General features: G+C 43.3%; 2 protein-coding genes across 4 annotated transcripts in view; one reads left to right on the plus strand and one right to left on the minus strand.

Annotated features, from left to right (window-relative positions):
- LOC137431644 (reticulophagy regulator 3) overlaps window positions 1-6,342 on the plus strand; it is a 60,764-nt gene extending 54,422 nt beyond the window's left edge. For both annotated transcript variants that reach the window (XM_068123198.2, XM_068123197.2), the window contains one exon: window positions 4,706-6,342. In XM_068123198.2, the coding sequence (XP_067979299.2) occupies window positions 4,706-5,529 (824 nt within the window). In that variant the 3' untranslated portion in view covers window positions 5,530-6,342. The remainder of the gene's footprint in view (window positions 1-4,705) is intronic.
- A 5,174-nt stretch (window positions 6,343-11,516) lies between these two features.
- Window positions 11,517-27,590, minus strand: part of PECR (peroxisomal trans-2-enoyl-CoA reductase) — a 69,986-nt gene continuing 53,912 nt past the window's right edge. The window contains exons 6-8 of one of the 2 annotated variants that reach the window (XM_068123200.2): window positions 25,929-26,039; window positions 15,809-15,920; window positions 11,517-12,403 (exon numbers count right to left, since the gene is read on the minus strand). In XM_068123200.2, coding sequence (XP_067979301.2) covers window positions 12,321-12,403; window positions 15,809-15,920; window positions 25,929-26,039 — 306 coding nt within the window. In that variant the 3' untranslated portion in view covers window positions 11,517-12,320. The remainder of the gene's footprint in view (window positions 12,404-15,808; window positions 15,921-25,928; window positions 26,040-27,590) is intronic. The other variant, XM_068123201.2, reaches the window with a different exon arrangement.

The raw sequence follows: 27,590 nt of genomic DNA on the forward strand, positions 1-27,590 counted from the left end.
CGGACCGGGAGAGGCAATCGGCCACAGCGTTGTCCTTGCCCGCGACGTGCCGGATGTCCGTTGTAAATTCGGACACGGCGGAGAGGTGGCGCTGCTGGCGGGCCGACCACGGCTCTGCAACCTTGGCCATGGCAAAGACCAGGGGTTTGTGGTCCACAAACGCCATGAATGGGCGGTCCTCTAAAAGATGGCGGAAGTGGCGAACGGCCAGGTAAAGGCCGAGGAGCTCGCAGTCGAAAGCGCTATACTTGCGCTCGTTAGGGCGAAGCTGCCGGCTGAAGAAGGCCAGCGGTTGCCAAACCCCGTTCACCCACTGTTCATGCACGACGCCCACCGCGTAGTCTGAAGCGTCCGTGGTGAGGGCGATGGGTGCGTCGAGCGCCGGGCGCGCCAGCATGGTCGCGTTGGCGAGAGCCAGCTTAGCGCCCGTGAACACCTCGTCCATCTCTTTGGTCCAAGCGATGTCGTGCTAGGCTGGCTTGCCCCGGAGGGCTTCGTACAGGGGGCGCATGAGTTGGGCGGCACGAGGCACGAACCGGTGGTAGAAATTTACCATCCCCAAAAATTCCTGAAGGGCCTTGATGGAGCGGGGGCGCGGGAAACTTGTGACTGCCTCCACCTTGGTAGGCAGCGGGACGGCCCCGCGCTTTGTGATGCGGTGCCCCAGGAAGTCGACGGCCGTTACGCCAAACTGGCATTTTGCCGGGTTGATGATGAGGCCGTGCTGGCCGAGGCGCTCAAAAAGCGTGCGCAGGTGGATGAGGTGCCCCGCCCGGGAAGTGCTGGCGACGAGAATGTCGTCCAAGTAGACGAAAAGGAAGGTGAGGTCGCGCAGCACGCTGTGCATCAGCCGCTGGAAGGCCTGGGCCACGTTCTTAAGGCCGAACGGCATGCAAAGGAACTCGAAGAGGCCAAAAGGTGTAATTACCGCCGTCTTCGGAACGTCGACCGGCCGGACAGGTACCTGGTGGTAGCCCCGAATGAGGTCGACCTTGGAGAAGATCACCCGCCCCACCAAACGGGCGGAACAGTCCTGTATGTGTGGTATCGGGTACCGGTCGGGGGTGGTGGCGTCGTTGAGGCGGCGGTAATCGCCACATGGTCGCCATCCGCCACCCGGTTTGGGCACGATGTGCAGGGGCGAGGCCCACGCACTATTCGAGTGCCGCACAATGCCCAATCGCTCCAGCGCGTCGAATTCCGCCTTCGCCACGGCGAGTTTGGTCGGGTCGAGGCGACGAGCCCTGGCGTAGACCGGTGGACCTGTGGTCGGGATGTGGTGTTCGACGCCGTGTTTGACGGCGACGGCTGAAAACGTCAACGACGGGAGTCATGCGATGTGTGGTTTCATCAACCAATGCTGTGAACTTTCGTTGATGCCGTTTCCCCACCGATGTCCTAGTGTGCTCCGCGAAAGTGTGAGCTCAACTTACGCATGACTCCCGTCGTTGACGTGAACATTCTTCGGAACCGGTGGGTGGTTAACCGGTCGAGTACGCAGCTCTCGGAGGCACAAACCAACTTATTGCAGAAGGGCCTTAATTTTGCCATCACTCCCCGATTTGTTCCGAAAGACACCATTGTATCATGGGTGGAATCTGCTGTGATGGAACTTGATAACACCACCAAGAACGAAATCAGATCACGTGTGGCTGCTGTTTTACTTCGCCCTCCGCAATTTTTACGCAACAATTTCAATTTGGACCCGAAAGAACAACAAGCATTACGAGAGTTACGCAACATGGATGATGTGGTGTTCTTACCAGCGGACAAAGGACGGGCAATGGTGCTCATGGATCGCCTTGTATACACGAACAAAATGCAGGATATGTTGGCGGATCAAAGTACTTATGAACGGTTAACTGCAGATCCAACTAAGAAGGAGGAACGAAGGTTAAACTCAATGCTTGCCAAATTAAAAGCGACTGGAAGACTATCAGCTGTGGCGAACAAATATCTGTACAGCAGTAAGGGAGTGGCTCCCAGGGCCTACGGGCTACCGAATGTGCACAAAGAGGGATTTCCGCTACGGTTAATCGTTTCCTGTATTAATGGTCCATCATATGCTCTATCCAAGTTTTTGGCAAACATTTTGAAGCATTTGGTGGGGACAACAGAGCGAACCGTACACAATAGCACAGCATTTGCTGAAAGAGTGAAACAGCTCACCATCGAAGCACAGGAGACCATGGTTTAGTTTGATGTTGTGTCTTTATTTACCAACGTGCCCATAGCCCTGGCGATTGAGGTGGCTAACCGGCGTTTGATGGAAGATGATCGATGGAAAGAGACTGCAGGAGCTTTAAGCCCAATGGACGTGTGTGACATGCTTTCGACTTGCCTCTCTTCCACCTACTTTGTATTTAATGAGGTATATTACAAGCAGGTTTGTGGCACCGCCATGGGTTCCCCGGTATCGGCTGTGATTGCTAACATGGTGATGGGGGATTTGGAGGAACGCACCATTCCAGCCCTGTTAGTGCGACCACGTGTTTGGGTCCGGTACGTGGATGACACATTTGTCATCTGTCACTTTGATGAGGTGGGCATCATACATGAGGCCATAAATAAAAACTTTTTCCTCCATTAATTTCACCATTGAAGAGGAGAAAAATGGAGCCCTTCCCTTCCTGGATACACTCATAACAAGGGATCCCAAAGGAGCCTTAAAGGTAACGGTGTACAGAAAACCAACACACACTGATCGCTACCTTGATTTCAATTCTTGCCATCCAATGGAACACAAAAGATCGGTTGTGCACACCCTCTCAAAAAGAGCACGTGAGTTACCATCTACCTTTGAAGACAAGATGAGTGAGGTGGACCATCTTCAAAATGTGTTGAGGGCAAATGGTTATCCTGATAGCTTGTTACCCAACAGGAAAACGATAAGGGCTTCCCCACACAACAGGCTGAGACCGAGAGAACAACCAAAGGGTTTGTGTGTTCTGCCTTTTGTACCGGGGGTTTCACAAAGGGTCGGCAGAATTTTGAAATCGGCAGGAGTGAGGGTTGGTTTCACACCGGTTTTCACCCTTCGCCAAGCTCTTATGAGGGTCAAGGACAAGCTTCCGAGGAAGGATAGGTCAGGGGGTGGTATACGTAGTGCCCTGTGGTTGTGGAGCTGAATATGTGGGTGAAACCGGGAGGACCTTCGGTCAACGTATTGCTGAACACCAAAAAGCATTTGAATGTAATTATCCCAGCAGATCTGCTATTGCCAAACACGGCCTTAAGGAAGCCCACACACCTTTATGGGATAGGGTTAATATTTTGGGTTCCACACCTAACAGAAACAGAAGACGTGTTTTGGAGGCTTGGCACACGGAAGAAACTATTACCTCGATCACACAAGAGGTGCTTGACTTACCGGTAGCGTTTGATCCACTCTTGTGTAAACGAAGCAGGCATTCCATACGTTGAACAATGAGTCCACATAATATGTCACACAAGGTTTTTATTCGGACAATTTCCCCCTTCCCCCCCCCCCCCCCCCCAAACACACCTCTCCCAAACCCCCCATCTGCTTCCGCCCCCCACCCTGGTTCCCCCCCCCCCATATGAGCCCTCCTTACCCGCATTTCCCTTGACCGCATAGGGCCACATGTGATGATCTTGATATTATGGCAATTTTATTTTATCTTAAAATTTTTTGCTTTAATATATTTACAGTTTTAATTTAATTTACAATTTCATTATTTACAAGTTTAACTTCTAATTAAATGTAATGATTGTTCCGGATTTTCTAAACACTTGATTTATAATCCAGCTTTGCTTACAGGACTATTTTGAGCCGTTAATATGCGGTTGATTTTTGAATTTGGTCAGTAACGTTCTCAGTTCACGAGAGCGGTGTGATACGGTTTAATTGGCTGTCCAGCTTTGCCCACCCCACTTTGCATATACCCCGCCCACTTTGCATATAAGGGGATGTTGAGATGATTTTATCACTCTTGAGGAAGATTAACGGAGGCGTGTGGCTTTGTCACATATTGTTAATTGAAACGTTGTCATTGTTTGTTCAATTAAAGGTTGGAGATCTTACCATGGAGTCATTTGGATTTACTCCCAACCGCAAATCTGTTTCCATTAAATTGGCAATGGAATTTAAAAAAAATAAAACATTCATTTCATCATTAAAGAATGGTGGGTATGTATACCCGCCCATATGATTAAAGAATGATGGGTATGTATGTATGTATGCTCATATCATTAAAGAATGGTCAGTATGTACTGCTAACCTTTGAGTTATATAGTCTGATTTTGAATGCAAATACAAGGTGCGATTGGTGGTTCTTTTGTTGTTGCAATCTGAGATTATGCTGTCTCTCTGCGATTATGCTGTCCTCTCACTGGCTATGTTATCAGCTGTCTTTAGATGTGGATCCTCTTCTGTTGGTAATTAAAACCAGGGCAGATAACTCGATCAAGTGTGGATGTCATAAAATTATTGGTGTCTTTTGAAAAGGATAAGTCATTGTGTTGGTACTCTTATCAAAATTCTCTTCCTGCTTGAGACTTTTGCTTGTAAGTGAATTTTAAATTACCTAGTATTTTCCTTGCTCCAGGAAACATTTAGGAATGCTACTTATCAAAACAGGAAGAAATCCTGTGTCATGATGCTTACTCAACTACTGTAATACAATCCATTAATCCATACTCTTTCACTTTAATTGGCGTTTGGATCTGTGTTGTTTTCTCACAGAGCTGGAACGTCACAGCCAACACAGCGACCTAGAAGACAGCTTGATGCGGGATTTACCAGAATTTCCTTCAGTTGTGCCGGATAATGGTGGTGGTGGAGTCATTGTCGACAGCGATGAGGAGGATACTTTGGGCATCCCCAGCCTGTGTGATAGGCCTACCCGTCGTAAACGCACTATTAGTAGCAGCAGTGATGAGCGTTCTTATGAAGATTACGACTCTGATCGTGATACCATCGACTTGGATTTGCCTTTCAATGGCCATCGACCCACACACAGGTCCGAAGACTTGGCATGGGCACGGCATTCTCGACAGGAATATACGGACACTTGCGATTACGATGAGAACTTCTCGGACAATCTTGAGGAATGTCTGGAGGAAGAAGACTACAAACGAGGTCAGGAGATTACCAAGTTCCCAATGGCTGATGCACTTACGAATGATTTTGTCAGCGCTGCAATCAATACTGTGGTACGGAGCACAATTTCGGCACTGGGCACGCCTGGAATGGGTAATGGCAGTGATCGTGTTGCTGGCTTTGAGGCTGAGCCCCCAAAACCAAAAAGGCGGCCTCCCACAAACTCCAAAGGACGCTTTCCGAGGCTAGGCAGAAAGAAGCAGGGTCCACAGCAAAAATCCGCTCGATCGGCTAAGGGGACGGGGGTGCTTCGATTGACTGAGGCTGAAGAGGGCTTTGAGGTTTTGGACCAGTCAGAGTTGGAGAGGGATGAAACTGTAGACCTCTCTTCTCTGTCTGTGAGACGTGAAGAAAAATTGCACAAGTCACCTGGGATATTTTCCCGCTTACTTCGCAGACGACGCTAGTTCTGAAAAATGGCCGTTCATTTTGTGACGGGCGAGTCAGATGCGCAGGCCACCTGCATTGTGGGTTTTATTTCTACAAGATATGAACATAGGGCTCACTCTTCTATTGCTTATTGCACCTGGGCAGAGGCAAAGAAAGCTTTGGGTTACAAGAAGCATGAATTGTTCTTTCTGTGTTACATGACCTGATGAGCTTTGAATATTGCTTCGGTATGTTTTCAGAGGATTGCATCCCATGCTTCACAGTGGTTACAGGTTGGGTTTATCGTGATGGCATTCTTCACTGTGAATGGTTATTTAGTATCTACAAGAGGCTTGCCAGTCGATTCCAAAAAAAGTAAAAGATAAATCTTTTCTTGTCGGACATAAGTTGTCGACCATTTGACATGATTATTACAGGCTCGTAACTTCGAATATATATTTGCATTCTTGAACAAATATTACAGATAGTTGGAAAGGAAAAAAAACGAAAAGAAAAGAGGAATCCCATCTGCTTGTCATTGTTTTCAGTTTGTTTTTAACGCAGTGGTCAGTTATCCCAAGCTTTTAATTGTAATTGTTTGTGTTCCACTGTTTTTGTTCCATTCTTTGAACACTTTATTAATTCCCACTTAACCGTCCAATTTCATTTCATGGTCTTTTTGTTCATTTTCCTTTTTTGAGACTGAAATGTTTCATATTTTTTTAATTCGTATGTTCTTGGTTGTTTAAAGCTGGGAAAGCATTCACATGTTATTCCATGTACGTGCACGTTTCTCTGTACTATATGTAAATATGTTATTGCATTTAATAAAACGTTATTTTTTTCCCCTCCCCGGGTAGCAAATTCGTTTTCTTTTGTGCATCGTATTGCACCTACAGGTACGACGTCACCTTTGATTCATGACGTTTTAATCATTCAGAAGTTCTCGTTTTATCTCGTGGTCCAAGACCTATTATATAAAGTGAAGTGTGTGGTGTCTGTCCGTGTGTTCAGCTATCTCCAGTTTCTGGCGGCCTCTTCTGGCCCTGCGTTTGAAAGGCTCCACACGCAGGCAAAGCTCAACATTCAACCAGAAGGAATGCATGATACCAAACGAGATATATTTTAGACTTATAAATGCACCATGGAATCGCAGTTTGTTTTTAAACAGTGCGTTAAGATACGACATGGGCTTGACAGGATGGCTTCGAGGTACGCACACTCTCCTCTAAGCCATCTAGCCTGGGTTCGGATCTCGGCCCAACTTTAAACTCTCATCACAGACTGGGTGAATCATCAATGTGTGTGCCATCTCTCGGATGGACGTTAAACTGGGTATCCTATCTACCGACATTATTTGGTTGAAATTAAAGATCCTCATCTTCCCGAAGAGTCGGCGAACTATCGCCGGTGTTGTGGCAAAATTCCTACACGTACATCTTGCTGCTGGAAAGGCTCTCTCTCCCTCGCCCTCTCTCCATCCCTTCCCCTATCTAAACTAAACTCTAAACAAGGACGAATCAATCATTTATATAGTTGAAGCAACTGTTCGGAGGAGAAGAATCTTCGACATCTGAACAGGGCTCCCAGTTTTTTCGAGGCAGACTTTGCTATTTGTGTAATGTGTGGATTTCAGGATAAATTTGATGTTGGGGTAATACCTAGTAGGTTTATTGTATCACTTGGTGCAATTGTGGAGCTTTCAAAGGAGATTGGAGAGTTGAGAGGAGTTTTAGAGCGAGATTATTTATTTATTTTTTGTATACAAGATCGAGGCTCGTGTAAGAGCTAAAATGGGAGTAAATGTAGTTTTGGAAGCATTAAACTCAACTTGATTACATTTGTGCCACTGGGAAATATTGTCCAAATGCAAATTTAAATAGGTGGCTGTGATCAAACGAGATGTAGATCGAGTGAGGGCAGATGGGGAAAAATGGGGGAATGTAATGTCGAGTCATCAGCATACTAGTGCATTTGGTTATTTGTAGAAGAAAGAAGGTCATTGATAAAAAGAAGGAAGAGTGTTGGAGACAGGACAGAACCCTGAGGGAGACCGCTGTTGATCAGGAAGGAGGAAGATGTTGAACCATCAACAATTATGGAGATAGAGCGGTCGGAGAGAAAGCTCGATATGAGAGAGCACAGTGAAGGAGGAAAGACGGAAGCTTGGATATCAGACCTCGATGCCAAACTCTGTCAAAGGCTTCTGAGATATCAAGGCCTACAACAAAAGATTCCCCAAAGTCTCTCAGAGAAGAGGCCCAGACATTCGTAATGTAAGAAAGGATATCACCGGTAGATCTTGCCTTGCGAAAGCCATATTGATGGTCAGATAGAAGACTGTGGGATTCAAGATGCTTGAGGAAATGGGAATTGAGAAGACATTCCAAGACTGGAAATAGTAGAAGTCAGAGCAATAGGACGGTAGTTGGAAGGGTTTCAACGATCACCCTTCTTTAAAATAGGCTGTAGTAAGGTATGTTTCCAGGAAAGAGGAAACGTTTGGGTTTTTAAACAAAAAACGAAACAAACGAGCAAGCACGGGAGCAAGTTCTGAAGCACACTCCTTCAAGACACGAGGGGGATTGCCATCTTGTCCATATGCTTTGCGTGTGTCCAGAGAGAAGAGTACTTTTCTGACTGCATGAAAAGAGATCACATGGAGCGGCATAGGAATGCTAAGGGTTGCATCAGAGGGAGATGGAATGTTAGTGTGGAATTAGAGGAGAAAAGAGAACCAAAAAGAGTTGCTTTATCAGACGGAGAAACAGCGATGGTATCATCAGAACGGAAAGGCGAAGGAAAGGTAAAACGACATAAGTTGTTGGAGGTACTTTTAGCCAAGGACCAGAAAGATCTTAGTGGAAGAGCATGAGAGGTTGTCACATTAATTTTGGAAAAAGGAATGCTTCACCTCACAAATTAGATGGTATTCATAGAATACTTACCCTGTGCAGTCAATTTGTTGCGAGCCAACTCTTCTGTTTTTGAACCTTTTTTTTTTTGATTCAATATGGCTGCCAGACCACGTGAGCAATGACATCATATATTTATATTGTCTAATATAATTGCATAGATCACGCTCAATACATTTCAAACTGATCAGACTAAGCGTTGTCCCTGTCGAATTATGACGTCATAATTATGGCACCAATGACGTCATCGTTAACAACACCTATTCCCCATATGGAGTTCTTTACAATGAGACGTTTCAATTTTTTCCATGCAGAGGTTTTCGAGATATAGAGGTGCAACCTTTTTTCGGTTTTTCTAAGATGGCGCCCATACCACGTGACCTATGACGTCATAATTATCATTTAAAAATTCTACATGAGGAGGCGGTCCTATGGTGAAAATTTCGTGCCAATCAGACCAAGAGTTGCTGAGAAAAAAAAAATCATAATGATCGGATAAATGTTGTACTTGTCGAATTATGACGTCATAACGAAGGCACTGATGACATCATCATTAACATATCTTATTCCCCAAGGGCAGTACTTGACAATGAGCCATGTTTCAATTTTTTCCATTGAGCGGTTTCGGAGATATAGAAGTGCAACTTTTTTCGATTTTTTTCCAAGATGGCGTCTGTACCACGTGACCTATGACGTTATAATTATCATTAAAAAATTCTACAGGAGGAGCTGCACATATTCTGAAAATTTCGTTCCCATCAGACTAAGCTGCAGAGGAATTTTTGTTTTATTCATACTGATCAGCAAGCGTTGTACTTGTCCAATTACGACGTCATAATTAAGGCACCGATGACATCACCATCAACATATCTTATTCCCCATGGTGAGTAGTTGACAATGAGCCATGTTTAAATTTTTTCCATTGAGCGGTTTCGGAGATAGAGGTGTAACGTTTTTCCAAGATGGCGTCCTTACCACGTGACCTATGACGTCATAATTATGAAGAAAAAAATTATACAGGCGGAGGCACTTATTTGTTAAAATTTCGTGTCCATCGGACCAACGGTTGCCGAGAAAATGATTTTTTTTAAATTTATGCAGACACGTACAGCATACGGGCACACGTACGGAACTGAATGCTTAACCCTGTTTTCGCTTCGCGAGCGCAGGGTAATAACATGTTTGCAATGATTTCTGGCAGATATGAAAGCTGAATGTGAGTTGGAGGAAGAAGAGTTTTTTCCATGTCTGATGTGCCGCATCCCTTGTATGAATGGCTGCAGGGCAGGAATTATTGAACCAAAAGCTTGTAGGGGAGATAGACTTGAAAGAGAACAGGATATAAGCCTCCATTCCTGCAACAATAACTTCAGCTATACGTTCAGCAGAGATAGAGGCATTGCCCGAGGAGGGGCAGTAGTCTTTCCAGGGAAAAATCGGAAAATAAGTTTTGTAAACCAGTCCAGTCAGCGCTATTGAAATGACGATACTGGCGTTTAGTCGGAGCAGATGGAAGAGGAGTGGTGGTAAGTAAAGTGATGTTAACAAGATTGTGGTCAGAAGAACCAATTGAAGGTGAAATTGTGTAACTGTAATGAAACTGTTTGGAGGTGAAGAACAAATCCAAAGTATTGGAAGTGTGGTCATGACGATCTGAGATATGGACAGGGTGTTTGATAATGTTCCAAATCATTGAGAATGGAAAATGCAAGAGATTCAACTCCCCCAACATCCGTGTGGGAAGATTTCAACCACTCAATGACTTAAGGTGACCTAAAACATGCTGTTTTAATACAAGGTAAACAGTTTATTGAAAGGTAATGGATATTTTTATTTGATAAGGAGGCATAAAGTTTATTGAAAGGTAATGGATATTTTTATTTGATAAGGGGGCATAAAGTTTATTGAAAGGTAATGGATATTTTTATTTGATAATGGGGCATAAAGTTTATTGAAAGGTAATGGATATTTTTATTTGATAAGGGGGCATAAAGTTTATTGAAAGGTAATGGATATTTTTATTTGATAAGGGCGCATAAAGTTTATTGAAAGGTAATGGATATTTTTATTTGATAAGAAGGCATAAAGTTTATTGAAAGGTAATGGATATTTTTATTTGATAAGGGGGCATAAAGTTTATTGAAAGGTAATGGATATTTTTATTTGATAAGGGGGCATAAAGTTTATTGAAAGGTAATGGATATTTTTATTTGATAAGAAGGCATAAAGTTTATTGAAAGGTAATGGATATTTTTATTTGATAAGGGGGCATAAAGTTTATTGAAAGGTAATGGATATTTTTATTTGATAAGAAGGCATAAAGTTTATTGAAAGGTAATGGATATTTTTATTTGATAAGGGGGCATAAAGTTTATTGAAAGGTAATGGATATTTTTATTTGATAATGGGGCATAAAGTTTATTGAAAGGTAATGGATTTTTTTTTTGATAAGGGGGCATAAAGTTTATTGAAAGGTAATGGATATTTTTATTTGATAAGAGGGCATAAAGTTTCTTGAAAGGTAATGGATATTTTTTATTTGATAAGGGGGCATAAAGTTTATTGAAAGGTAATGGATATTTTTATTTGATAAGAGGGCATAAAGTTTATTGAAAGGTAATGGATATTTTTATTTGATAAGGGGGCATAAAGTTTATTGAAAGGTAATGGATATTTTTATTTGATAAGGGGGCATAAAGTTTATTGAAAGGTAATGGATCTTTTTATTTGATAAGGGGGCATAAATTTTATTCAAAGGTAATGGATATTTTTATTTGATAGGAGGGCATAAAGTTTATTGAAAGGTAATGGATATTTTTATTTGATAAGGGGGCATGAAATTTATTGAAAGGTAATGGATATTTTTATTTGATAAGGGGGCATAAAGTTTATTGAAAGGTAATGGATATTTTTATTTGATAAGGGGGCATGAAATTTATTGAAAGGTAATGGATATTTTTATTTGATAAGGGGGCATAAAGTTTATTGAAAGGTAATGGATATTTTTATTTGATAAGTGGGCATAAGGCAAGGAATTTTAATTTATGTATTTTTTTACACAAATCAAAGTTGTTCAAATCGATGAAAGAAATTCCACATTCACAGCGATAAAACAGTTGCGAATCAATTTTCATTTATTGGGATAAATTTAAACATTTGTACAATCATATATCTTGTACCGTTACCTCCTATAACGCTCTTTCACATTAAGCTCAAACAATTTATTTATTTATAACCAGTCAAACAGCCCAGAAATACTGTATGTACCAAGGAAAGGCAACAGCTGCTAAGTCGTCAATCTTGGCGAATCAGCGAGCATCTCCTTGCATGTCTTTCCCACCGATGCTCTTTTGTTCGGTCTCAGTACGTTCATTACTCCTTGAGCGTGTTCAGTGACTATTTCAGACCCATGTCTAGAAAACAGCCCAATATGAACAGTGATAGTGCTATGAACGTATCCAAGTTAACATCAAAAAGCATCAACATGGATGTGAAGATGCAGGTGTTGAGGATGATGGAGGTGGGTGAGCATCAGGCAGTTAGTTGTTGGCTGGTGAGTGTTTACTTCTACCAAATCCATACGCATGCAGGACACAGCAGGAAGTTAACAAGACAGATTATGGAATGTTACCTGAGCCCGAGGTATTTTTTTTTCCAGCTCTAACAAAATTCACTGGTGTGTTGTTTCTGGTAAATTTTATTTCTGTTATGATTAAAAAAGATTTTCTTTTATTATCTTTTAAAACTCGGCACATAGTGACATCCGATGCCCAATGAAGCCGTCCTATGTATGCTCTCGGAGAACCTTTCTCCATAGGTACAATGTTATAATGACCTTGTAGCACAATTTTCACACAGCACTCACTCCGCTGGAACGCATCCTGAGCGTTATAAAAGTATGACAGGATTTGTTTTTATAATTTTGCTGGCAGTTTTCCAGATGAAGTTTTACCTCCCTCACTTTCTTTGGTGCTTGATGCAGGAAGGTGATTATGATCTGCAACAATGACAAGAGATATCTCACAAGTCACAATTACACAAAAAGTAAATTATACTGTTATTTTAAGTATTACTCTTATCTCTTAATTTGAAATGACAGTTTTTTGTTTTTTTTTATAAACAAAGAGTCTGAATTGAAGCTTGACCCAGCTATAAACATCCATCCTGGTATTTCACATGCAAGGCATTGTATCATTGTGTGCATTGGCCCACAGAAGGGTTCTAACCTGGAAGACCTACCTGCCCAGCAGTACTGGTTGGTGGAGGCTAAAGATTTCACCATGTCTTTTGCAAAGATTAGGCAAGTTATCACCAGCACACTTCAGTGGAATGTCAGGCCTGGGCAGCTAGTTTGTAAAGGATGATGGCTCAAAAATATTATGAAGCAGCTGACCCCACATTAAGGTGTGTGTATCGTTGGTTGATATCTCCATTTGTGTGTTTCATGAGGTGGAACTGAGTCCTCCCAGGACCCAAAGTATCCATCTCCACTCCGGTAAGGGACTCCTGAATGAGTTCATGGACCAAGCTGTTCAACTTTTTCAGAGTTTTGTTCCAAGGGCTCTCTTCAGGATTGTCACTGAACCCTGGATTGCCCCCAGTTGTAGTTCATTTGTGGTAATATTCCTGGGGATGGTTTTTAAGAGTCCAATGGTGAGGTTGTTCTTTATCATTCCTGTTGCTCCAATTATCACTGGTACAATGGTGATGCTCTTCAGCTTCCAAGATCTCTTGACCTCATTTTTGAGGTCCTGGTATTTGGTCATTTTCTTGATTTCTGCATTGTTTAGGCGAAAATCGCTGGGTCCTGATATCTCAATCAGCAATGCTGTCTTTTCCTTTTTGTTCCTGAGTACAATGTCCGGATGCAATACTTTATGTTCTATGTTCCCACTTGATAGAATCATCAGATCGTACATGAGAATGACGTCCTCATTTTCACAGATTTCCCTTGGTTCGTGTTTCCATGAGTTTTCTGGTACTGGGATGTTAAAATTTTTGCAGATTTGGCAATGAATCACTTCACATACTTTGTTGTGCCGTTGGGTGCAAAGTTGTTCTGATAGTTTTCTGCATCCCGAGAGCAGGTGACTAGTAGTTTCTGTTTCTGTCTTGCAGAATCTACACTTGTCTGTCTGGCTCAGTCCCGCCATCTTTTTAAATCTATTGGTGTAGTGTCCTTGATCTTGGGCATTTATTATGATTCATTCACTGTCCCAGTTGAGCTGCTCTCTTCTTAGCCATTCCAATGAGACTTATTTGTCTATCCCCACTCTGTCCAATTATTTTTCATATTTTCCTGATCTTTTGTCATTCTCCCAGTTGGTGTATATTTCTATTTATATATTTATTCTGTCTTTTTTGCAATTGTTGGGGCTGTATTTGTTGCTGTTTCATTTTCCTGTGCGGCATCTTCTATTCACACCTGTTTTTGGAAATCATTTACAAGGTGAGTTAGGGATACCTTTTCAGGTTTGTTGTGTTCAAGTTTGGTTACAAATTGCATGATAGTCTGTTGAGCATTTCACATACTCAGCTGGTCCTACACTCGTCGCTCTGTGCTCCTGGGTGAGTTCCACCTGGTCGCTCCCTCCCTCTCTCAGCAGGTACATTCTCAGGATGCGCTGGTTTGTGAAAAATATTTCGTGGATGGTAAGTTTTCTTGTTTTGATGTGTAACTTGTTGATTTTTGATTGGGACCAGTTTATTATTCCACAAAGTATCCATTATTGTAACAATTAGTCAATTGGAAAGTAGTCAATATTGGAACACTGGTTGTGTGTCTGTCTGCACACAGCTTACTCAGTTTATGTAAGACAATTAACAACCTACCAACCTGTTACACTGCTCTGAATATGATCCATGAGCCTAAAAGCAAGCTTTAAAGCCTCGGTGACAATGCCATCCATCTATGTAAAGGAATCTATCCATGTCCATTCTCTTTTCTTTTTAGCCGCGTCGCAGACGCTGGTCATAGAGTGCCCTCTGCTGTTGTTGTTCTTCTTCTTGTTCTTGTTCTTCTTCTTCTTGTTGGTCTTGCAGAGAAGACAAAACCTCAAAGCTCCACCCATTCTGGGAACCATAGCTCCACCCATTTTGGGAGAGGCTTCATATAAACAAATATCCACCATTTTATTAACTCGCATAGCTTTGAGGCCTGTTTTGTAGGCCCGTGGTGTCTTCCTCTCTCACACAGTTTTATTTCAAATCAAATTCGATATATCATTTCATTTTTCACAGTCGCTAACATAGTTTTAGACTCGGTTGAAAAAAAACGGGAAGAAAATCCGATGAAAGTTGCCCTTTATAGAACGAAATGAATTCTCAAAGGCCTGTAACTTCAAGTCCATTGAGATTTTTTTTTTTTAAATAGCGGCATGGTCAGTCATACACCGCCAGAAATAACAGACGGGAAAATGCCGAGATATATTAAAAATTCGTCCATTTGATGACAATCGTCACGATGAAATATTTAATTTATACATCGTCACAATAATGTGGAGAGAGGAGCATAGCTTCGTTCACGTGTCGCCACATACGGGAAATTGCCGAGATATATTATTTTTAAATCGCGGCATGGTCAGTCATACACCGCCCGAAATAACAGACGGGAAAATGCCGAGATATATTAAAAATTCGTCCATTTGATGACAATCGTCACGATGAAATATTTAATTTATACGTCGTCACAATAATGTGGAGAGAGGAGCATAGCTTCGTTCACGTGTCGCCACATACGGGAAAATGCCGAGATATATTAAAAATTCGTCGCCACACACGGGAAATTGCCGAGATATATTTTCACTTTGCACAAAAATAACATCAGTAATCGAATCAATAGGAATGTCCTGTGCCTATAACATCGACGTTATAGGCACAGCTGCATCTAGGCATTGTGTAACATCGACGCGGCTTTTGTTTTAATTAAAACTTTTTGTACTTGTTTTTCTATATGATACACTAAGGCTTTTCTGTCATGGTATTTTCACCACGGGTTTCTGCTAGTATATATAATATATATAATATATATATGGATGATGTCATGAACATAAATGTTTTAAAATATCCATTGGGAAGTAAGACAGGGGAATGGAGGAACAATGGTTAGAATGAATGACAATTATTATGACACAGTACCATTATAACTTTACATTTTTTTAACAGCAATTTTCAAATTGCCAACGTGAAAGCATAGAACAGACCGAGTATAGCAAGTAAAGAACCAAAAACATGTGCATTGCACGTGCACAGACAGACAGATGAGTATCCTGTTGTGATTTCAGAAAACATGACCTGGCCTCTCAGATGTGTGATAACGGTCAGTGCTTACTCAGTTAATCTCTGACAGCAAGGAATGACAACGTGCTAAAGTTTCCAAATGGACTACGGTGAAATTATGCACCTGGAATTTCCCACAAGGTGGAGTACAAACTCTCCGCACAATCCACCTTCAAGGTTTCCCCGGTGATGTATGACGCAGCGGGAGACAGAAGGAAGCAAACTGCGGCTGAAACCTACGGCATAATAAAATGAAAAAGTGAAAAAGAAAAGCTTCTTTTTTTTTTTTATGTTTCTTTAACGGCCTTGCACTTTCACAAGAATTATGAGAACTAGTTGTACAATTTAAAAGGTATAACAGAACATTACTACCACAACCACTCCTATACGAGCCTACAGATGTCACATTTGCATGCAAACAGCCCCTGCGCTTACTGATGATCAACCAGTTCCTTGATATATATATATATATATATATATATATATATGATGTCTGTGTTTATATATGGTCTGTGGGATCTACAGATCAAAAAGGTACACAGGTGTGAGGGGTCTTCAGGATCTATAGATCAAAAAGGTACACAGGTGTGAGGGATCTGTGGGATATATAGATCAAAAGTCTCACCGAAACCTGGCAACAACCTCTGGACTACTACACACTCAACCTCACCACACCCAATGGATATTCCTACGTCAATAAACCACGCTCGGAGGGCCGAGGTGGTGGAATTGCCGTTATCCACCGTCAAGACATCAAGACCAACCTCATCTCCATCTCATCTGCTCCATCATTTGAACACCTGGCTTTAAAACTCCCTGGTCACACGCAGTCAGTCATGGCTGTCGTCTACCGCCCTCCCAAACCACACCCATCATTCCTGTCTGACTTCTCCTACTTTCTGACCCAGCTATGTTCCCTCTCCCCCTCAATCCTCCTCCTTGGTGATTTCAATATCCACATGGACTCCACTGACTCCACAATAACCACTGACTTCACTGATTTACTCACCTGCTTTAACCTCACTCAACATGTCGACTTTCCTACCCATATCCGTGGTCACATTTTGGACCTTGTCTGCTCCACTGGATTAAATTTGCACCATCTCTATGGCTCCGACCTCACCCTCTCTGACCACTTAGCCATCACTCTGACCATCAACATCCCCGCCCCAACACCAAGGCATTATCGCACAATCAACTTCCGTAAGCTAAACGCTCTTTCACCTACCTCATTCTCATCCACCCTCTCTGAAAAAATGTCCACTTCTCCCTTCATTGACCTCCACACCCCTTCCGACCTCACTGACTACTACAACCACACTCTCTCCTCCTGCCTTGACCAGCTTGCGCCTGTAAAAACCAAAACAGTTTCTTTCACCCATTCTGCTCCCTGGTTTACCCCTGAACTCCACCTGATGAAAACTCGTGCTCGCCAACTTGAAAGACTCCGCAATAAAACGGGTCTCACAGTTCACTCCCAAGCCTACAAGGACCACATACAACACTACAAAGATGCCCTCTCCCGCGCCCGCTCTGCCTACTACTCTCAAATTATCCACTCTGGCTCCGGAAACCCAAAAGCACTCTTCTCGACAATAAACAAACTCCTCCGCCCCCTGAACACCACCACCCAGTCATTCACAGTAGACAACTGCATCTCCTTCCTCTCTTTCTTCCAACGCAAAATTGACAACATCTACAACAGCTTGACCACCGCCGCACCCGCTCCCCCTCCAACCACCTGCCCCCCCTTGTCCTGCCATCCCCTGTCTCGGTTCTCCCCAATCTCTCCTACTGACCTCTCTGAACTCCTCATAGGAATGAAAACTGCCACCTGCACTCTTGACCCCATCCCCTCCAGCTTTGTCAAAGCCTCCCTCCCTGCTCTCTCTCCACTTATCATTGCAACAATAAACTCCTCCCTGTCTACAGGCATCGTCCCACCTTCCCTCAAAATTGCTGCTGTTACCCCCATTCTAAAAAAACCTGGTCTAAACCCTGACACCCTAAACAACTTCAGACCCATCTCCAACCTACCCTTTCTGTCAAAAGTTTTGGAACGCGCTGTAGCCACTCAACTCAAACATCATCTCTCTGCCAATAACTTGTATGAAACATTCCAATCCGGATTCCGCTCCAACCACAGTACTGAAACTGCTCTCCTCAAAATCACCAACGACCTTCTCCTCTCCTCTGACGCTGGCAACCTCAACATTCTCGTCCTCCTCGACCTCAGCGCTGCCTTTGACACCATCGATCACACTATCCTCCTCACCCGACTTGAATCCACCTTTAACGTCACCGGCACTGCCCTCTCTTGGATTAAATCATACCTCTCTGACAGATGCCAGTTCATCTCCATCAATAACTGCAAATCCCCCACTGCTCCCCTCCCCCAAGGTGTCCCCCAAGGTTCAGTTCTTGGCCCCCTCCTCTTCATCCTTTACCTGTCCCCGCTCGGTCACTTAATCCGCCGTCATGGTCTCCAATTCCACTGCTTCGCCGATGACATCCAGCTTTTCATCTCCACCAAGTCCGTCTCCACCGACACCCACTCTATCCTGACAAACTGCATCACTGAAATAAAATCCTGGCTTCAAATCAACTTCCTCAAGCTTAACTGTGATAAATCTGAAATAATCATCATTGGCCCAAAAACGCTCACAAAATCCACCCATAACTTTGCCCTCAACATCGACGGTATCCCAGTATCCACCTCCCCTCACATCCGGAATCTTGGCGTCATCTTTGACCAAACCCTTTCCTTCGACAAATACACTAAACAGATCACAAAGTCAGCCTTCTTTCACCTGAAAAACATTGCCCGTCTCCGCTCATCCCTCTCCTCCACGGCTGCAGAAACCCTCATCCACGCCTTCATCACCTCCCGTCTGGACTACTGCAATAGCCTCCTCTATGGTTCACCCTCAAAAATCACCAATAAACTCCAATACATTCAGAACTCCGCTGCCCGTCTACTCACTCATTCCCGGACCCGTGACCACATCACCCCCGTCCTTTACAAGCTTCACTGGCTCCCCATCCCCCAGAGAATCCAGTACAAAATCCTCCTCTTGACATACAAAGCCCTCCATAACCTGGCCCCATCCTACCTGGCTGACCTCCTCTCCAGACACACTCCCACCCGCAACCTCCGCTCTGCTGGTACCAACCTCCTGACCCCCTCCATCCGGACCAAATTCAGATCCTGGGGGGACAGGGCCTTCTCCATCGCTGCTCCCACCCTCTGGAACTCACTACCTCACACCATCAGAGACTCCTCCTCACTCACCACATTCAAAACATCACTAAAGACCCACCTGTTCAACGCTGCATTCAACATTCAACCCACAGCATTTAACCCCTGACTATCTCTTCTCCTTCTCCCTCCTTTTGCTTTAAATATTTCCCTATTGATTCTTGTCTTGTCTTTTTGATTCTTGTCTTATATATATGCCGTATATCGCTGCTGTTTGTTTTCTTGATTCTTGTCTTTTTGCAATTGTTGTTTTCATGTATTGTTATGCATTATGTTTTCCACTCTGTCAAAGCGCCTTTGGGCTTCTGGAAAAGCGCTATACAAAATAAATGAATTATTATTATTATTATTATAAAAGGGTACAAAGGTGTGAGGGGTCTGTGGTATCTATAGATCTAAAGGGTACACAGGTGTAGGTTCTGCGTGGTCTAAAGTGTATGTTCCAAAAGTAGTGAGGTGTAAAGGGATCTGTTGGGGGTATAAGAGGTCTAAAGGGTACATACCAAAACATACTAAAAGTAGTGTGTTTAAAGAATGTAAATCTCGAAGCAGTCTAATTAGTGGGGCGGCTTAGCCCAAATATTCAAAAGAATTGTGCATTTTGTGATACAAGCACCAAATATGGCACAAATGTACATTAATATGTTGCGAACATTTTCAGATATTGGGCCACTTGAAATTCCGTAATTTTTTTTTTCAGATTTTTTCAAATTTCGTAATTTCAAATTTTTCGGGTGACACCGTCACAATTTCGGTCTTCGAGGCCGGCCGATAGGCAAAGTGTGACCGGAAGGGACGAGGTTCTTCTGACCACGTGGCCCTCGATCTGGGAAGCGAGAGGCGTTCCATTAGTGGACGCGCCCCTCACGCCCGACTTTTGGGCGGCCCCGGCAGGCCGTTTGTTTTGACGTTCCGTGACAGGCCCCGCACCCCCACCTCCGGGCCGACCGGAAGCTTGTGCTGAGTACATCATACCTGAACAACTCAGTGAGGCAGAACACAGCAGTGCACACCAGGGTGACCCCTTCAGTGCATAAACCAATTAACCTGTCCACTGCAGGGCATATAGAAATGAAGTTATTTTCTGCATATAATAATAATATAAGTTCAGTTCTATATAACAATTTCTGTTATCACCACTACCACTACAACTACCACTACTACAAGCTTTGTCTGGAATTTTGTGGACTAACAGACAAACAGACATACAGACAAGCTGGGATCAAAACATTACCTCCTTCCACCATTGAGTGTAGAGGTAAACATCATGGAAATTATATCATGCCCTAGATTTAATTCATGCTTACCCGTGTATTTGCTTCACTGGTTCACAAGGTCTTTTGCATACATGTAATTCAGACTCTCGTCTTCATTGCTGACCACACAATGTTCGCAACATATTAATGTACATTTGTGCCAAATTTGGTGCTTGTATCACAAAATGCACAATTCTTTTGAATATTTGGGCTAAGCCGCCCCACTATATCGGCCGGCCTCGAAGACCGAAATTGTGACGGTGTCACCCGAAAAATTTGAAATTACGAAATTTGAAAAAATTTGAAAAAAAAAATTACGGAATTTCAAGTGGCCCAATATCTGAAAATGTTCGCAACATATTAATGTACATTTGTGCCAAATTTGGTGCTTGTATCACAAAATGCACAACAGGTTTGCTATGCTGCTACACTAAATGGGTCTTAAGTGTTGAAGGGGTCCAATTGTACGGTCCAATGGTCTAAATTCTAAAAGGTGTAATGTGTTGAAAGGTTATTAAAGGGGCTGTTCCCTTTATTCAAAGCAAGAGGGTACTAATGACATTAAGAGATTAAAATTAAATCAAGAGGTTTAAATTAAACAACAATGAAACATCTGAGATGACGGAATCTCACGATTTGTGATGGACATACTGCACAAACAGAGTTTACATTTTGAATTAATTAGTTAATTACCTGCCAAATATCACTCCTCAAAGCCTTATTTATTGAAGTACCTGATTATGATAACTATAACAGAACCATTATTGATTAGAAGACCTCGATACTTTATTTGACAGACATTCACTTTGGGTGTTTTGATGTATGTGAAGTGAGGAATCTTTGATGTATCGAAAACGAGGGTGGTTGTGATTATTTATGAAAAATCACTGTGCCTTAGTCATGATAATTATTTTAATAAAGTGAGGACAACATTAGTATTTTGAATTTTGAAAGCACGTTATCCAGTCTTCAAGTTCACCAAGTACAATATCCTATGTATTATTGGTGGTGCTGGAGATACGGGGTCCTTAAAAATGGCCGAATTGCCAAAAAGGGGCTTTTTGGACCCTGGTAGCAAACTTCAACACCCCAGAGCACCGTGTTGGACAGAGACGTCATGGAGAACTTTTTATCCAGAGTTCACCGTATAGTTGTCTACACATATGTGAAATTTCAAGTTGCACCTCAGAAATGGAACGAAAACCGATTTCCCGCTGCTTTTTCCACCTGCTGCACACGGCCTATAGTATGTTCTTATTGCTTACAAGTGTATTGTGTGTATATATAAAAATTTATGTATATATATAATATATATATATATATATATATATATATATATATATATATATATATATATATATATATATATATATATATATATATATATATATATATATATATATATATATATATACATTGTTACGGTTTTTAGAACCTTCACTTTGTAAATTTTAGTAAATGTTCCCTTATAAATGATCCCCTGTAAATATCCCCATTATTTGGCTTTATTAAAGATCGCACCCTAGTTAGTCCATGTACAACACGTAGAGCACCATAGGACCTCTCTGTAGTTATCTCATTATTATGCGTTTTAGTTAAGGATCTGTTCCCAATAGTTGAATCTGCGTTGCATTCATCAAATAAGATAGGCCCCTTCAATTTCCCCAACCATCTCCCGCTCTTCAAAGTGCAGTAACAGTAGGGCAGCGTTCGCTGCCCCTTGTCTTGGTGCGTTTCAATGGCCCCAAGCCGCCATTGAACATGCGGTCTCAGGCCGAGGAAAAAGGGGGCGGGACACAAGAACAAGGTGTGGCCCTATCAACGTCTCGTCAAGGGGCGGACCGGTGAGCTCAAAGCCAACCCTTGGCCGAGGCAAGCTCACCGTTGGGCGTGTCCTGGGAGCCGGCGGCTTGATCTGAAAACGCCATATAAAAGCGGCTGCGAGGGACTGCTTAGACGGAGAGGAGAGATGAGTGCGAGGGTCCGAGGTGCAAGAGGAGAACACACGGAATCGTAAGCCAGGAGAGTGGGACCGTTGGCAACGACAATCTCGCCATATATTCACATTGTCAGACCGCGTGAAACTAATACGTGCAGCTGCCGCTGGGTTTCACCTCAAGCCCGGAGCGTGGACTGGAGCAGACCTCGACGCTGTGCATTTGCCCGGACCTTCCTGCCCTGCCATCGGCTTGGACCTTCTCCTCCGTCCAGCCATTCCTTCCTGCCAATCCCTCTTCATGTGAGTCTGTTTGTTCTGTCTTTTGGATAATATAAGACTGTTTTAAGGCTGCCCTGTGTACCTGCTTCTTCCTAATCTTGTAAATGCCCTTCTTTCGTCTCCTCTTCATTTCGTGTACATAATTAATAAATACCTGTTATTCCTTCACTTTGGTTTCTTCTTTCCCCGATCCCTTTAGTCCCTTCCCAATTGAGTACCTATGGCACGATTCGGCCAACCACTATAATCGGGTTTAGTCTCTTGTTAACGGCCCAAGTCGCAGCTCGCTTCGCTCGGCGCATCCAATCACGCTGCGGCCCGGGTGGGAGTATCTCCTCGCTTACGGGCGGTGGTGGTAATTAGGTAGTGGGACGGATTGGGCTTACAACCCTACTCACCACTGACCGGAAGTGACGTCATACCCCCAGGACCGGTCGGACGGCCAGCTTAACAGGACAAGGGGATTAACCCCCCCTTGCTAACGGGAGTGCTGTCCCCCGGATCCATAACAATATATATATATATATATACAGTGGTACCTCGGCTTACGAGTGCCCCAACGTACGAGTTTTTCGGGATACGAGCCGTCGCTCGGGCGGTTTGTTGCTTTGGGATACGAGCCGAGATCCGATGTACGAGCTCAAAAAATTTATTTTTTTGAATTTTCCGGTTGTGGCTTCCGGTTCCGGTCACGCGGTTATCTTGCCGTGAAAGCATCTCTGCTTGGATATAAAACACGCAATCGTCGAAATACATGAGCGAGGAATCTCCTTGCTCCAGCCGGTGACGTCATCGGCGGGGATCCCGCCTCCAGAGTGGCTGGTCACGTGACCGCCAAAGCGTGTCGCGCGTGCGGGTATAATGAGCTACACCTGTGGATCACGTGACCACGGAAGCACGCCTCGCTTGAGAGGCATGGCTTTCGGTTTGCGTTTTGCTTTATAAGGCGCGATAAATGGGCTTTTGAGTGTTAGCGGTTCATGGCGTTGACGGTTCATGGCGGTTCATGGCGGTTGACGGTTCATGACGGTTCATGACGGTTCATGGCGTTGACGGTCAAAAACCCATTACATCAATTTTACCAGGCACTGTACAGTAAGTACAGTGGACACCAAATGCACGGTGGAAGGCTAGAAGTAGAAGATCGTCCAAGACAAGTGAGAATAAGCCATACTTTGGAGGAGATGACGTCATTCGCTGGTCCGATAACCAAAGATGTGGTATAAAAAACCAGGTGAGCTAACAATGCAGCAATGAAGGAATTCGGCCAAGGCACCGGCACACAACGACCTACCTACATCGAAAGACTCAATGCCAATGGTGACAGAAGCCAAGACGGCCGGCTTAAACACCGCCGAAAGACCACGGTGTACCAACTTACGATGCAGAACATCTTGCACTTAATATGATGACAACAGGTGCCATCCTCTGACGTACCATTACAGGTACAGGTACAGTACACGTGAGCACAGAGCAAAAGTTCACTGAAACCGAGATTAAGAAAAAAGAAAAAACACCTCGTGGTCCGTGCTCGATATCCGAGTTTCAATCTTTTCAAACACATGATGCTCTCGGTCACGGTATCTCCTGCGAGCTGCTTCTCCTTCAACCACACAAACAACAACTTCTCCATATCTTCATGGATAGAGGTCCGGAGCTTTGAAATAATCGTAACGCCCTTGGCTGGCGTTATAGCCTTTATGGACTCCTTCTGCTTCAAAATCGTACATATCGTAGAAGGAGTACGATCGTACTGCCTCGCCAAGTCGACAACACGCACACCTCACCTGGCATGCTCTTCTCCTCTGCTTAATAAAACCAGTTTATTTCTTTACATTCTCTTGTATTATGTACAGTATATACGAGGTCGTGCTTGTTTATACATTATTTGTTATTTATAAAGTACATTTTTGTTATTTAAAAGCACCTAACAAAAAAAATTGGTGTTTTTTTTTTGAGGCTGGAACGGATTAATAGCATTTCAATGCATTTGAATGGGAAAATTTGCTTTGACTTACGAGCGATTTGGCTTACGAGCTCCGTCACGGAACGGATTAAACTCGTAAGCCGAGGTACCACTGTATATATATATATATATATATATATATATATATATATATATATATATATATATATATATATATATATATATATATTGTTGCGGTTTTGTAATAAAGGTTAATTTCCCCTCTTAGTTAGTTACACTACAACATGTAGCCTTGCTTAAGTTCAGTTATTTCTTAGTAAATGTAAACGTAGTCCTTTCCTGTGTTAGTTTTGCGTTGAGTAGGATAATGAAAATTAGGTGTCCTCATGGCGCTTTGGTTTGGTATTGGCGCCGAAATACCACCCGGCAGGCCTGAACAAGTCGACCGAGGCCGAAGGAAGGCGGAGGAGGAGCCATCGGTAAGCACGAGCTGCCAATCAGGGCTCGAGGGGAGTGACTTACTACTGCGGCATGAGGCGGGGTTTGGAACATTCGAGTTGGGCTGGGGCGGGGCCATATAACCCTGCTTCGAGCCCCCCGCCTCAGATGAGAAGGTGAGAGGAGCGTGGATCAGATCATATCAGATGAGACGGGAACGAGAGGAGACGGTGGATCAGCAGCGCACGAGATTAAGATTACGAACTGAATTACCTCGTGTATACGAACTTTGCCCTGCTCCCCGCGCTCTGCGCTGTATTAATCGCGCTGTAAAAGACGACCCGCGCCGGGCCACAGACGTGAGGATTTCCCTCCTGCCTGCCTTTGCCTGAATACGTGCCGCGAGGATTTCCTCCTGCCTGCTTTCGCCGGGATACGTGCTGTGACCGCCAGAGGGCCACGCCGGGTGAGCTGTTCCTGGAGTGACCGAAGCAGGCGCATGAACATTCTTCCTCCATCTCCCCGTGTGTTTAAGTGGGCCCATTGTCTGGGAATAAATAAGAAGGACTGCCCTGTGTCCCTTTCCTTCTTCAAATCCCTGTAAATAGTGTAAATAAATCCTGTTATTTCTTCTGATTCGACCGTTTTGTGTTTTCCATCATTGATCTTGTATGGTACGAATTAGATCGCTCTAATCGGGTTCTATAGAAAGGTAACAGCACGAGTCACGTGGTACGCACTCCGCTCGGGCGTACTCAATTGCGCGTGGTTCTTGCGAGACTCGATCCCTGCTTCCGCTGTGGCGTGGGTACCAAAGGTACCTGTGAAATTGTCCCGAAACCCTTTTCCACGTTTGCCCGGAAGTGGCGACTCGGTCTCGCGGTTTCGAAGACCCAAGGAGAAAATATATATATATATATATATATATAGATAGATAGATAGATGTATATATATATATATATATATATATATATATATATGTATATATATATGTATATATATGTATGTATATATATGTATATATAATATATATATATATATATATATATATATATATATATATATATATATATATATATATATATATATATATATATGCTTGTACATATGTATGTAAAAGCAATATCCACAATAGATTGAACTTACCTCTTCTGGAGTCCCAAGCCTTTTAGCAGGGGATTGTGCTTTTGCTTTGTTGAAAAGGACTTCACCATATTCGTTATAATTCGCAATGGCAGTTTCAGAATATATAGTACCCTTGCAAAAAAAAGAGCACAAAAAACAAACATGATGAAACATGAATGTCAAAATGACGTCACCATTTATTGTTGGACATGAAATAATAAAATAGTAAGCATTGTCAGTGCTTTGAACACAGATTATTGCATCAAGCTCAATGGGAGGGTGGAAGTAGAGCATTTGCTGCAATTAAAAATACAGTAATTTACCTTCATAGACTACATAAAATGCACTTCCTGTGCCATTATACAATGGACATGACATATTCTATAGGAAGCTATTCTTCCAATAGTAGTTACAGTTAAAAGGGTACTAAATTGTCTAAAAGGGTTCCCCTTTACTATTCCAATACTTTGCAACTATTCAAATTGAAGTCATCTTGGGAATTCTTCCACAGAAACTTACTCTCTCTTTTGACATACCTCTCTTCCCGCCCATGGTACACTGAATCTTGTGGTGAGGCAGTTGCTCTGAATCCTGTGGTGAGGCTTACTCTTGCTGGAAAGCAAACCCAACCGAAGGCTATCTCAGATCCTTCCACAAAGTCTGCAGTAAGTGTGTGTCCACTCTTGGTAGAGCCAGAAAATACCATCTGTCCAACCTCATGAATTAACTTTAAAACTTGTCCCCTTCCTCGAAAGCCTCGTGGTGTCTTGTTAAGTCTGTCTCCGGTGTATACTCCCCTCCCATCCCTTCCCTCTCTTCAAATGGCACAACAGCCGACTCCAGTCAGGAGAAATATAACGTACTAGCAGAAGTACCCGGCATTGCCGGGCGGGGGAGGGGAGGGGGAAGAGGAGGGGAGGGGAACGGGGGGGAGGGGAGGAGAGGGGGGAGGGGAGAAGAGGGGGGGGGAAGTACCCAGCATTCCGTGTATAAACGTGAGGGAGAAGAGGGAGAGGGGTGGGAGGGGGGAGGGGAAGGGGCAGGGGGGAGGGGAAGGGGGAGGGGGACGGCAGTTATTAAGTATGTTAAATTAAGCCTATTATACAGACTTGGCATTTAATATGGAATTTTTTTTTTGTGGGGGTGAACTTACTTTTCAAGATGACTTAGAACCAAAAGTTCATTGGAATTATGTTGAAATTATTCTAAATTTTGTTAATGTGACCTTTAAAAGAAACAAAAACCACATTTGACATTTCGAAGCAAATAAATTGATCCTTGAAAGTGATGTAAACTGATATCAAACTCAATTCACGGACAGTTAAACTTCTGTACGTTTTCCAGAAGTATCTCTTTATTTTGCACATTCGCCAAAAAAAATTTCAACAAAAACAAAAGCTAAATTATGACTGGGATTACGGACAGTAAAATTACAGTTCAGTACTTCGTGTAACCCCCACGAGCATTCAGGAGAGCACGTACACATCAAGGCATGCTGTTCACGAGATTTGCCAAGGTATGGACAGGAATCGCTTGCCATGCATTTACAATAGCCTGCTGCAATTCACGCACAGAGGTGGGCTGCTGGTCCAAGTTGTTGATTTGACGCGTTAATTCTGCCCACAAGTTCTCTATCGGATTCATATCCGGGGACATGGCAGGCCACTCCATATGCTCTACACC

This window comes from Myxine glutinosa, chromosome 7 (assembly GCF_964187855.1).
Source record: "Myxine glutinosa chromosome 7, kmMyxGlut1.1, whole genome shotgun sequence".
In the NCBI taxonomy this organism is placed as follows: domain Eukaryota; kingdom Metazoa; phylum Chordata; class Myxini; order Myxiniformes; family Myxinidae; genus Myxine; species Myxine glutinosa.